This window comes from Leptinotarsa decemlineata, unplaced genomic scaffold (genome assembly GCF_025532065.1).
Source record: "Leptinotarsa decemlineata unplaced genomic scaffold, Ldec_3_MD MMD2_tig00000251_RagTag_RagTag, whole genome shotgun sequence".
Lineage (NCBI taxonomy): Eukaryota > Metazoa > Arthropoda > Insecta > Coleoptera > Chrysomelidae > Leptinotarsa > Leptinotarsa decemlineata.
In genome coordinates, this window is record NW_027412547.1 from 5,296,092 (window position 1) to 5,310,652 (window position 14,561).

At 36.5% G+C, this 14,561-nt stretch overlaps 1 protein-coding gene across 1 annotated transcript; it reads right to left on the minus strand.

The window, feature by feature from the left end:
* Positions 1-5,330: 5,330 nt before the first annotated feature.
* LOC111515492 (uncharacterized) lies at positions 5,331-8,986 on the minus strand. The gene is made up of 2 exons (XM_023171711.2): positions 8,860-8,986; positions 5,331-6,084 (listed from the first exon to the last, which is right to left on the minus strand). The coding sequence occupies exons 1-2, from the start codon at positions 8,869-8,871 to the stop codon at positions 5,386-5,388; spliced, it is 711 nt and encodes a 236-aa protein (XP_023027479.2). The 5' UTR covers positions 8,872-8,986; the 3' UTR covers positions 5,331-5,385.
* Positions 8,987-14,561: the final 5,575 nt, after the last annotated feature.

Genomic DNA, 14,561 nt, shown 5'->3' on the forward strand with positions numbered 1-14,561 from the left:
GGTGTGTAGACTGAAAACCGTTTCATCAGATATATTTTTATGTGGATAAGATGAATTAATACAAAAATAATCGAGGAATAATCATTTTTCAACAATTGAGGAGTAGATATTTTATTGTAGCGACTTTTCTCCGTTGATAACAATGCCTCTAGGCATTATCAATAATGTTCAGACATGTAACTACTCCGAACCATTTTCAGAAAACCTATTCCTGGATCATTCCAAAAGTGAGGATATTATTTTATTTTTTATCGACCTTTTTTTTGGGTAATTGTTACCTTCCACAATCTGAAAAAATATAAAAATTATAATGGAGAACTTTATACAAGTGTAGAAGGGCAAACTTTTTAGTTTACCCCGATAAGTTACTGCATAAAAATCAAAGTATTTTTCACAAAGAAAAATCTTCTATTTATCAGTAACTTGTCGTATTTAACAATTTTGCCTATCAAAAAAATTATTAAGAAATAATACTTATCTTTTACGTTTCGGAGGCCAAAATCTGCCTCCGTCTTCAGAAATGAATAAAAATTCGAATATACAACGCAGTTATTCCTTTTTTGAGAGCTTATTTCTTTACTTCTTCGACAGATGTCAAATAGAAGATTTTTCTTTTTGAAAAATACTTTGATTTTTACGCAGTAACTTATAGGGGTTAACTAAAAAGTTTGCCCTTCTACACTTGTATAAAGTTCTCCATTATAATTTTTATATTTTTTCAGATTGTGGAAGGTAACAATTACCCAAAAAAAGGTCGATAAAAAACTGATTTTTTCCTCCACAAAAAATGACTTTCGTTGAATATTATTTTATTATATTAATAAATGAGTAGCAACATGCAATTATTTGGGACTAGGTTGATTTATATTTTTTCAGGTTTTTCTCGATGTTATTGTGAGTGATTAGGAATATATCTTTTTTGCTAACAATGTAGTTTTATTAAATTGGCAAGGTCCAATGAAGAAAAAAAAGGTGGATTTTCAACTCCAAGTTTCATGTTGATTCAGAAATTTATTACATTCATTTCATATGTATAAATATGTGAACAAATGATAGATGTCTATAGCACTTTCGGAACTATATCAATTTCAACATATTTTCATTTTCACTTGAACAACGAATACTCCATATTATTAGGGTGAGGGGAAGTAAAATTCCCAAAAGCCATTGCAAAATACGCCACCGTGGACCAGCCTACCCAAGCTAAGGTGTAAGGAATCGTGCCGACAGTTGAATGGCCACAGGGTGATATGAAGTTACGAACGACCTGTTGGGGAACTGGGCGAAACCTCATTGTATTCAGCCAACTGTGGTAATGCGGGGCTCTGCCAGAGGTAACTAACTCTTCCCTTGCTACTTGTGGGAACACACATGAATGAAACAAACACAAAAACAGAGACAAAAAAACAAAAACCAATCCCGAGGCTGGACAGAACTGCTTACCGCAATCTAAGGCGGTGGCTGGCGATTAACAGAAATGTCCACCCCAATTTACCGCTTGGAATGAGGCTGGACATTGCAGAAAACCTCATGATGTAATACAAAGGCCAAGGCGTAAGCGCATTTGCGGTGCCAAGGTCAAAAGGAGGAAGAGAGCTAAGGAGGCAGGAGTGGCAGCAACTATATATGCTCCCTCCTCCTCTTCCACTCCACCTCCAACAGCAAGGGTACTTCCTGCGGCGGGCGCCAAGAGCTCCACCTTGAATAAAGGCAAGGAACCGGCTACCCCTGCAGGAAAGCTCCCTCTTTCGTACACCTCCACGGAGGGAGGTGTACGAAGAAGCCGCGCAACGACAGTAATGTCGCTGCACCCTCCAAAACCTTCGCGGAGGCCGCCTACACCTGCCAATATAAAGAAGATGTCTCCTAGTGACCTGCCACCTTCCTGGAAAGGACATGATGGACGATGACCTAGGGGAACAACTCCTTGGGGGGATGTACAATGGGTCAAATGTGGCTTAAGTGCTATGGGTCTACACTTACTCTCCCTACTCTACAGATACAGATACATATTCCATATTATCATGAAAATTATGAAGCTGCAATGTTTGGTAATTCAATTTCAATATGTGTTTCGAAATGGGAATATTCTCAATTCATAAAATATTGAAATAATTTTCACTTGAAAGAATCGATTGCAGCTAGAGAAATGGTTCTGATACAGATTCTGTGAAACACGTTCTTTCTTACGGATCAGTTGACAGTTATTCTGAAAATCTTGGGAAGAAAATTGAATCAGATAATTAAGGAAAGACCTGCTACATGAATAGCATTTTTGAAGTGTTGTTCATGACGGAGTATTGTAAGAACGAGGTTTGAACAAAGAACGAGTACGTTCTTTCACCAAGCAATTGTTCATGCAGTTGCAGTTTCGTAAGAACGTACTATCTTTCCTACCAACCGATTTCCTGGAGTCTTTGAAGTCCACAGATACTCGTTACGACAACAAGAGGATTGCTTCGAATTTTTGGGGTTTTTGTTGAATACTGTTCGTTAGCATAAAAATACCAGGATCAATACTCCTGACTGCTCTGGATTGAATGATTCCGTACAGTCGATCTCGTCTCGTGTTTGAAGATCTTTTGCTGGAAAAATCCTCACTTGTTTAGCATGTAGTAAATATTCAAGAGGTGGCAGAAACGTATGTGATTTTCTGGAACTTCAACTAGCGTTTCCCATTATGACTAAAAACCAGTTCGTGCAAAGCTTATTGTCAAATCATCTGAAAATGGAAATTCCAACAGATAATGATCGATTGACTGTCATAAGAAAACAAGTATAGCTGAGGCACCAGTCAATCTAATAACACTGATGATCTTCAAACAAGATTCAACCTCTGATGGAAGCAAGAAACTATTATGAAATTTCGAAATAGATGACCACTTCAATCTAGCAGACCACCATCATAATCCTCATGCAGTCATTGTTTACTATGGTTCTGGTGTTGGATCTGGTCATTATTACGCATTGGTCAAACACGAAACGGATTGGTTCAAGTTTGATGATATTCGTGTAACCAAGAGTTCTGGCGATGTCTTGAATTTATTGGAGCCTCTGGAGACATCCTACATTTTGTTTTATGGAAGAGAGAACATTGGCAGATCAAGATCTTTAGATAATGTGGTGCTGCAGGTTTTTCCGGGTTTTCCTGCAGCTGAAAAAGCAAATGCGCCACTGGAATCAATGAAGTCGCCCTAGAGTGCCAATAATTTTTATATGTTGTTTCATAATTTCATGATTTGTATTACTTTTTTCTTTAATATAATGAATTTCCACTGCATCTGTGGGGAAAGCAAATAGCATATTGCTATTCACATGAAATAATTAGCAAAATATTCAACAGTACTCTACGTTTTCTCCAATGATTTCCAGTGACTGAATGTGTGAAAACACCGATCTTTTCACTCAATATTTAAACAACAGAAATTTCCTAAAAAATATTTTTTATACCGACGAAACCACTGGGTAATAAACTGTAAAAGCCAGTATTCCCAAAAAATCAACGTCTGGTGTGGGATATTGAACGAACGAATTATTGGTCCTTTCTTTTTTTGAGAAAAACATTAATGCGCAAAGGTTTCTAGAATTTTTAAACACAGAGTTTTGGGATGCTATTCTTGAGCTGCCAATCAATGGACGATCAAATTCAATTGTCCAGTTAGATGGGTGTTCAGTTCATTATGCCAGAGCTGTTAGGCAATGGCTTAACGAACATTTTCCAAACCGATGAATAGGCCGTGGTAGTCCGTTTATAGACTGGCCACCCAGATCTCCAGACCTCACAGTTTTGGACTTTTTTCTCTGGGGACTTCTCACACAAAAGGTTCACAAAAACCGCTCAAGAGATAGAAATGAACTTTGTGCAAGAATTCGACAGGTATGTACAGATATTAGCCCTCAAGAACTAAGGAACGTAATCAGAAACATTCGTAAGCGCTACGACTCTTGTATCGAATTACATGGTGGATTAGTAGAGGCTACTAAAATATGATTTAGATTTAAAAATGATATATTGTAACTGTTAGCTGTGTGAGTTTTCGAATTTTTGAGTTGTCATAACTTTGTTAATAATGAATATTTTTTCATGAAATATATATATATATATATATATATATATATATATATATATATATATATATATATAAATTGACATTTGTTCATCATCAACAATGTCACATGATTCGTAAAGTGATATGGCGTAGCAAGGTGCCTTTTGCAGAAGTTCAAAAAGAGTGTTTTTAATGTCCGCAGCTAAAATTTCAGTTCTTCGTGTATTACTTCTCGTTGACAATGGAATACTTTGAATTGCAGAGACAACATCTTTTTTTTCTCCAAAAAGTGACGTCACTACTGCCAACATTCCTTCACATTCCTTCACTATCTCAGAATCTGAAAATGGTTTCTGGTGTTTATTAGGCGTCCAGCACACACGTAACGCTGCTTCTGTGGATTTTTTTTGGTCGCTCATGCAACGAACTAGTAATTTTGTACTCTTTTCGTAAGAATTGAGATATGTCTCAATTTTTTCTCTACGAGCCTGACTGCCAAGAGGAAAGTTTTTGTGAAATTGCTGATGAGTTGTTTCGTAGTGTCACTTCAAATTTCCACCTTCAACAATAGCGACAATTTTACTGCATATAAGGCACACTGGGACCATTTGAGGCCTATCAGGCAGCGTAAAACAATATCCATTCTGCCACAAAACATTATAATTTCACTATCGACTTTTCGTTTTTCGGGATCCATATCAACGTAGGTACAGAAAGATTTTGTTTCAAACGAACAAAAACGACAGAAATCATAAAACAAATGTGCTGCAGTTGATGACTGACAGTCTGCTTTCAGTGCTTTTCCACTCCCTCACTAGCGATTTCGATACGCACTCGTGCTTGTTTCAACAAAACAAAACAAGAGCAAGCACGCTATGTGCTATGTGCTATGTGCTCCCGCACATATTGTTGAAAAAATGGTACGAAGTGCAATCTATGGATGTTCAGTGTGCATAACAGCGATTTGAAAATATTAAAATCGCATCAGTCTGATTCGCACACACACAGGCTAGATAGGAAACTCATCAGTTAGATTTTATTTGTGTTATTTCAATTGATGAAGGTATGGTATACCTCATCTACGAATTTTTATATGCACTTGGTATGTAATACACTATTTGGTGCGGTCCGCGGGTCAACCTTTCGCAGTCCGTAAACGAAACGTGGTCCGCTTACGGTTAGAGGTTCCAGGTGTTCATGCTTCCATTGATAACACTTTTCCAAAATGTAGCGATATCTTCAAAAAATTATTCGAATACCTAATCCAAACAAAATGAGGAACTCAATGAAATTTCCCTTTATTTACAAAATATACAAAATTCGTGAATTGATAAATTCAAACCACGCTGGGGAATCTCACATAATTCGATGTTGAGTAAGCGGAAGAGAAATATGGGGACGGAATAACATAAGGAGAAGCAGCTCGAAATGCAGAATAAGCAACAGGTGCAGCGGTGAAGGGGGATCTAAGGGAAACAGCTGGAGTTACACCTGGAAGTGCTGCATACGGGGAAGCTAAGATATTATTGTTCACAAGTGCAGCAGTTGGAGCAACAGGAACGATAGGATTTCCAGATGGGGCTGATGAAGGTACTGAAAGTCTAGCGTTGTTACCAGCAGCAGGCACATTGTTCAGTGATGCAGAGGCAGTTTTGGTGGAGCCAGGTGCTTCACGAATCCCGGCCTGAGTTATTTTGAAATCTGCTGAAGAGCGTGCTCTAGGTACTTCAGTGGAACTCTCTTCCGTATTTCTGCTGGATGGAGTTGAGGGGGCTTTCGTTTCCACATTAGCTGATCTTTCGGCAGCTACTATGGGCGTTTCAGCAAGCAACGTTGTAGGTCTTGACACTAGCGGGGCAGCTTTGGTGATGAGCGGAGCCTCTCTGAACGGAGAGACCAAACCGTTATAGTTTCGGGAAATCACTTGATAGCTCTGAGCAGTTACAACAGCCGGAGCTAGTGCTGGAGATACTGCTACGTGTTGTAGGCTCGGGTCAGCAGACACAGATATGATGGCAACGGCCAAGACTGACACCTGCAATTGGGGAATATATTCAGAAACTACTTAGTTTGAGACATTTGACTATGGTAGATATACAGGGTGAGTCACGAGTAACAAAATGTTTCCTGAACGCCGGACGAACAACATTTTCAATGACTTTTTTATAATACGAGTATGCAAATCACTTGTGGACACATTTTGTAATCATTTTCGAGAAAATTATGTTATAATAAATGAAATAACTTCATTTTTATGTCATTTTCAAATTCTACAATGGAGGGACTTTTATCATAGTTGAACACACCAAATGAATTTAATCAACAGTAATTCAAACAGTAATTCAAACACCACTATAAGAGCGCCTTGAGAATTTTTCTGTAGTGTTTATTCCTTCAAAAAATTTCATAATTGTTTAGAAAACCAGTGTCTTTGAAAAATTTCACTCCACTTTTTTCAATAGATACGAAATCCTAATTTTCCTTAGAAAAACAACACATGTGGTAAATTCGAAACAATTCAAATTTGATAGTAATTCTTATGAATTTCAAATGAGAAAACTGAAAAATTAAGAATTCACTCATTCAGTAGGATATTGGGAATCACACGTTAAAATGTAAGACCCCGTTAGTCCTTAGCTCGCACAAGTTTCTCAACTTCTGAGAGTTGTCGTTTGTATGAGGGCGACAGCTGATTAACGGAAAAACATATTCAAATAGATTTACGAAGAATGTTATTTTGTATATTTCATTTATGGAGAAGACAGTTTTTGGCTTTCTACTACTCCATCTTGATACAAAAAAAGGGGGAATCTTCCAAAGAAAGGAAGGAAGTAATCAATTTGAAAATAAGTAACTCTATACATAGATGTGTAGAGGAATCTTATTTGAATTGAAGGGGTTATATTTTTAGGAGTGATTAATTTTTGGAAAAGAAAGTTTTTGACTTTCTACTACTCCATTTTGGTACAAAAAAATGTGGTGATCTTCCAAAGAAAGGAAGAAAGAAAATAAGTAACTCTATACATGAATGTGTAGATCATGCAAAGAAGCAACTTTCAGACACAAACTGGAAGAAAGTCCTCCTGAAACAGCTACTTTCATATAAACATTGAGTTACACGAAAAAAAAAATATTTCGAAACAAATACTTTTACATGAACACTGAATTATACAGAAGATACTTTTCTCTACTCAGTTTGTATTCCAAACATTCGTTGTGGAATGATATTCAGATATCATTCATAGGAGTTCTACTTTAAATGTATGATAATGAATTGCACTTACATGGAATTCAATTACTTTGCATGATCTACACATCCATGTAGAGAGTCACTCATTTTCAAATTGATTACTTCCTTCCTTTTGTTGGAAGATTCCCACATTTTTTTTGTATCAACATGGAACAGTAGAAAGCCAAAAAAATTCCGTGACATAACGACATATCTACTTTCATGAACTATTAAGAATCTGCATCATTTGTACTCTAGTTTATAAAACAAAAGTGAAGACTGAAGAGCATTGCAGGTTGTTGAGAGTATTTTTCACTGAAAAAGTGTATATAATTTCATCTTGATGATTATTTTAAGGACAAAATACAAGCACTATAGAAAAATCCCAAAGGCCCTCTAAAAGCGGTGCCTGTGGATTTGAATCGCTGGAGATTAAATACATTCAGAGAAAAGGTCTCAGGAAGTGTATTCCACATAACCGCAGTTCTCCAAATGAAAGAGTTGTTGAACAGTGAAGTTTGAGGTGTACTGAGTTGAACCTCGAAACGATGAGCAGCCACAGTGCGACGCGTATTTTTGATATGTACGGCTCTTGATGGAATCAAATTGCCAAGTCACTTGAAGACTTTCCGTGGAAGTATTTATAAAAAAGAGACGAATCTCCAACCTTTCTTCGATGATCTAGACTATCACGGTTGCAAGAAGTGATGTACTCGTCTCCAATCCAGTAACTTCAGGGTATGCTTAGGGACCATACATGAGAACAATAATCCAAAGAAGGTCTGATTTAAGCTTCATAAAGCATTAAAAGTTGCTGGGGTGTGTAGAGTTTTCTGGTTCGAAACAGTGTTCCAAGTTTTTGAAAAGCGGCTTTCGCAATTCCAGCGACATGATTTTGCCAAGACATATTGGTGTCCATTTTAACTGCCAACAGACTCATCGAAGCAGAAAGTGGAATTATCTGACCTGACATTAGTATATTTAACCTGTGGTAGGATGTAATAAACTTCCTTCAATACAAAATTTCAATTGCTATTAACATGTCATTGTGACCAGTTATCATAGGTAACATGTGATAATTCTTTATTCTCCATTATAAAAATGTTCTTCTCCATAATTTTCAAATAATTAGCAAATGATGAACCTATATAGGTTCGAAACATATACTGATCGATGGTTTCATCGTTCTAACATCAGAGGATGATATCAAATTGTGGAGATGACTTTGAGTTTTTCTGCATCGTAAAGTATTATATTTGGTCACAATCATAAACTCATCATCATGTTTGTTTTTTGATCAAAAATGTATTTCCTGATTTACTCAAAGCAAAAAATTGATGTTGAAATCAAATTTTTTGCAACTTTGTTGATAAAAAATGCCCTAACAACATGTTTTCATAAGCAAAGTTACACAATTCAACAAAAAAATAATCATAGAAAACACTGTTTTATGAAAATGTCAAAATAATATCCCCAAATTTCATTCAAGAATATTTATGAGACTGGAATATTCTTCCACTTACTGGAAATACATAATGAAAGAGTATTTGATTAATCATAGGGAAAAATCGATTTACTTACGAATTGAAGCATTTTTGGTTTTGTGGATGCACAAAGGAAAAAACTGTTTGAATGTAATGAGGAAGCCTTCGAGCCGAATATATATACAATTTGGCACTGTTTCACACCCCGTTGATTACAAAACTTTGGGTTGATGCAACGACTTCGTTCTTGACTGTATTTATTAGTGATTTATATTCTACAGAGAAATATATTCTCCGGGATTTTATAGATTATGTAATTTTTAACATTCGTGAGGATGTGACTGCATTTGGGAATGATTTTTATCAACCTCAATAGCTCGTGCTGCATATTTTTAACGTGAACGTAGTTGGAATACTTAAATTATCAGGTAGAGTTTAATACCTGTCAGTTACCAATGAAGAATTATTTCTTGGTAATGATAAATGAAAGTCAGACTGAATAATAAAAACAGCCATAACATCTCATGAGAAATATATATTTTACTAGCAGACCCGGCCACGCGTTGCTGTGGCTAAGGTTTTTGTTATATTACATTGTAGTAAACTACATACATCGGAAAAGTCTAGGGATATTTTTAAAAATGGCAATATTTTTTTTTAGATCGCTTTAGGGAAAAAAAGTTGACGGGTGATTATTAAACGAATGGAACTTACAACAAAATTTATTAAATGGTCAAAAATACTGAGTGCGCATATAAGCAAAACTAAAAAAATATGGCTCTTCTTTGGCACCCCGAAAAAAATCATAATACAAAAAAAATTGGAATCAGTACAAAGTATGGCCTCCACGCTGGTTTATTACGGCCCTACATCTATCGTGCATCGACAAAATGAGATTGTCAATGTCTTGTTGAGGTACATTTGCCCATTCAGCGATTAAAAGCTCTCTCAATTGAAACGTTGTGTGAATATTCCCCATATGCGGAGTAATTCTTCGTTGGAGCATGTCCCACACATGCTCGATGGGATTCAGGTCTGGTGATTGTGCTGGCCATGGCAATACATCAACTCCTTCGTTGGTGAGCCAGTCAGTCACTAGACGCGCGACATATGGACGAGCATTATCGTGCATTAGGTGGAAGTTTCCATCCCAGTTTTGATGTTCTTGACACCACTCTAATCTTCTACCGCGATTACCTCTCGACAAAGGTGGACATCTAAGTGGCCTTCTGTTGTGGAGATATGCTTCATGCAGTCGATTTCTGACAGTATCACGACCAATGGTTACCTGGTGCGTCTGCTGCAACACGTTAACCAACTCAGGTGCTGTGATTGTCGGTTGTCTTCTTACGGTTAAGACCAAAAATCGGTCTTGAACTGCAGTTGTAGCGCGTCCTCGTCCTGGATGTTGTTCGGCTGGACTGCCAGTTTCACGGAAACGCCGCCACAATCGACCGATAACACTTTGGGAGACCACCAAACGAAGAGCTACATCATTTTGTCGCATGCCACCTTGAAGAAGCCCTACAGCTCTATTCATCTCAGCCAATGGTAAGTGATGGCGTTCCATGTTAAAGCACAATATTTCCAGTTTAATTGCTGAGCAAGAACTGCATAGAATGTACAAACTCGACACTTTCAGATTATTCATTTTAGTCGAAAACCTACAGTTTGTAAAAAACTTGATAAAAGATTAGTTACCGTTTTTGCAGGCTTTGTTCAACCCATAGAAATCTACAGGGTGGTCGAGTGTACCAATTTAATCGAAATTAAACGACCCCATGCATTTATTTTTATGATATTTAGTATGTTATAAAAATATCCCTAGACTTTTCCGATGTGTGTATATAAGAGTCACGGGGACCACCATTTGTTTTACATAGATGCCATTTGTAAAAAAATATGACGACCTCCATGACAGATTGATTAAAATTTTCGTACAGTTTCGTACACTTTCAATTTCAACTTAATTCAGCACTAATCGGTACATAATATTTTTCGTTAACCTGTCTTTAGCTAAAAAAAATAGATTCGACGGTTTCTCTACACGTGAACATGCAACATATAGTTGCCAGGAGAAAAACATGGATTTTCCAAATCTAAACCACAAATGGACATTGTTTGGCTTTGAGACTTATTTATTGACATGGCAAACGCTAAACGAATTGGAAACTGTAGTCTTTTGAAGGGTATGGTAGAATACGGTATCATTGGAATACTTGGCAACAGGACCACTTTTCATTTAAATTTCCTATTTAAAATGGTTGCTCCAAGAATATTTCCGGTGATCTTTTTGATGATTCAAATTACGTTGGAGAATAATAGGGTAACCAATCTTCAATCGAAGATTATGTGGTGGCATTCCAAGTATAATTGAATTTCACGGTATTTCATTTACTACAAAATGAATTCAACTTATACTTCAGCCTCAATAATACGTGGTGTTTATGATATCGAATTGTAGCTTGTATGCTACGTTTGTAGGTTCAATATAGCAGCACCATCTATTGATTACTTACTCAAACCAGTCAACAGATATCGCCATCTGTTAAGATCGTTTGGAGTTAACAGATAATCGTGAATGTTAAATAATAGAAAAATAATTTGCAATAAAATAATATTGCGACTATAAATTAAGATGTAAGCTATACTATCTTTCAAGTTGGATCAAACTGCACAAGATGTGCAAATTTTGTTTAGTGTTTAGTGCAAAGTAGTTTAGGAATCCATCGCGAACAAACAACGTGACACGTAATTTATGTATATCAGATTTAAATAAGTTAGAAATCAAATAAGTCTGAATACTGTATTGTATAGGAAAATGAATATTTCGACATTGAATTCCGAAATATTTATCTCTTCCAACTACCTACACCGTAGGTTCTGGCAAATGCCTGCCGGAAAACGACTTTTTCCCCGGCTGATAACACGCTGGATATTGAAATATATTTTACATACATTTATACAAGATACCTCACAGATATTTCGCAGATGTTTTTCGTTCATCTAGCAGCAGGACCATGCTGAAATTATTCAAGTAGATCACCTGCAGACCGCGGTTTCGAGGTATTACCTCTTGTCAGTGCAGGAAAGGTCCGATTACAACAAAAGTGCCTGAAACATGAATAATTTCAACGCGACTCAACTGCGTGTATGAAACTTTCATCTAAGAAAAATACTGTTAAGTATTTTTCTTAGCTCTGATAGTAGACATGCCCTTTTAGCCTTGAACAGACAACGTGTAACCTCAGAGCTAAAACTAGAGTGCCACCAAGATCTTGCCAAAGCCTCGGTAGATGCAAACATTATCCTGAGGTGGATTTAAGGGCACGGCAGAAGTGAAGGTAATCGCATTGCCGACTCTTTAGCAAAAGGAACGGCTGGACTAAGAATTTTAGGAACCAGTGGCACATACGGCCTGATGACTTCGACAATTGCGGAACTAGTCAAACGTCACACCCATGCTCAATCCCTAGAGAAATGGGATAAAATCAAAGGATGCCAGGATTACCCTTGGCGACCCTGAGAAGCTGGCGCCGAAGAAATATCTGGTGATGATCAGGAAAAATCTACGCTTAACAGTAGGACTTCTTGCCACTATCAACTAAGGGAACACCTCCACAATATGGGGCTAGTGGACACACCTCTATGCAGGATGACTGAACAGAAAGATGAGACTGTCAGGCATTTCCTATGCGAATGTTTGGAGTTATTGTCAATAAGAGAGTGTGTGTTCGGCGAGTTTTGGCCTACACCTGCCGATATTAGGAAGATGTCTCCTAGATACCTGTCCACCTTCCTGAAAAGGGCAGGAAGGACGATGACCTAGGAGTACAACCCCTTGGGAGGATGTACAATGGGTCACATTGTGGCCTAAGTGCTGTGTGCCTACATTCACCATCCCTACTCTACAGATACAGATTCATTTTATAAATAATTCAGGATTAAATTCTGTTATTCCTTCGAATATAGCGTTATTTCATACGAAAGAATGGCAATGATGGAGTTGAGATGGTTTATTTCGGTTTTGAATGCCAGCTAATAGCCTGAATTCCTTCTTGTTTCTGGAATTTTTCGTAACCGTTGCTTTTTTCAACAATTAAGATCTCTCATTCAATGAACAATCCAAATTCGATTTGCAAGTAGTTAGTGCATTTTCGATAACTATATTAGAATGATAGAAGGTCAGGTGAAAAAATATCATATTTGTTTCACAATTTTATACTTCACTTGAAAAAATACAGGATGTTTCTAGGGAAAGTTGTTGGGAAGTTATACTCAAATACAAAGTAATGAGTTTTTTTCTATCATTTCTGAATTAAATCACAAAAAAAATTACTTTTTTTCCAGTTGGAGCGTGTTTTTGAAATTTGAGGTGGAGTTTATTTGAATTTATATGTTTTCATGGTAACCGCCAGCATCAGAGAAAGAGTAAACTTTGAAAATGCTTGAATGAAAAACAGCGACAAAAGGGTGATGGACTGTATTTCATTATATCTTATACAAATTTTCAACAATTTTTCTGGGCAGAATGATTTCTAAAGTCTCCTCTAGGAACAATAAAGTTCAAGAGGGTCTTTCAAGATAGGTGATAAGTGAATGTTGAGATGTATTGATTTGTAGGTGAATGAACGAGCCAACTATTTGCATATATGGAAACTTTTCTGTTGTCGCCCCCAACGCCTTTATTGCTGCACAGCGTTGGAATTGTTTATGTTACTTTGAGTTCCATGAATTTTCTAAATCATTCAAAACGCTTCATTGTAGGACAAGTATGAAGGAACACTTCAAAATATCGTGCAAACCTCGGCTTTCGAACAAATACAGAACAAAAATCACTAACGGAAACACTTTTGATGTGTTTCGGCAAATCCACCTTCTCTTTCGACGAATAAACTAGAGGAATTCATTGAGAGTAGATCACAACATCTTGCTTGAATATTAATAGTAAGGAATCCTGAAGTTTGAAGCTCTTCAACACCATCCAAATGTCCCAATACCAAAAATCAGTGGTGTGAATAAAAAGGATATCAACGATCGGTGTTTCGTCTTGAGAAACGTCATTGTTGAAATAAAATCCGTCGTTAGTCATGTTTGTTCGAATTTACACACTTAATAGTAAATAATACTGTGTGGTATTAACTAAAGACAGTCAAAATCACAGATTTGGAAAAAATATCACAATAAAGAACAGACACTGCGAACCAACAAACGCAAACAGCTCTACATAAATGAAATAGCGACTGGCGAAATACAGTATGACGTCACATCCAATGGCAGGGCGTTTTTTGTCACGTGACAAAATTTAAATTTTCAGTTGTTTCTATAGAACGAATAACATTTAAAAAATAATGAAAAGAGAAATGAAAATTTCTATGTTTTTTACCACTTTTATTTGTAACTAACGTTACTGCAGTTTCGTCCTATATGGACATTTTCAAACTCAAACAGTAGTTTATTGTTTGAGTGTTTAAGTTTATTGAGTTTATTGTTACCAATGAAAGTGGTAAAAAACATAGAAATTTCCATTTCTCTTACCACATAGTAACGGTTACATCCATCAATTCATTTAAAAAATAGTTTTTTTGTTGATGGAGGTTTTATTACAATGATATCTTTTGATTATCAATATTTTCCCAAGTTTCCTATTATTACAATCCACTTTTGTTTCGTTTTTTATTATTTTTTTGAGTACTCGAAAACGCGACTCTAACAAATGTATCGAATTGCATTTTTTTATCGAAAAGATGGAACTATCGAAAATATAAGAATCATCGAAAATGTTTTCCCAGAAACCTA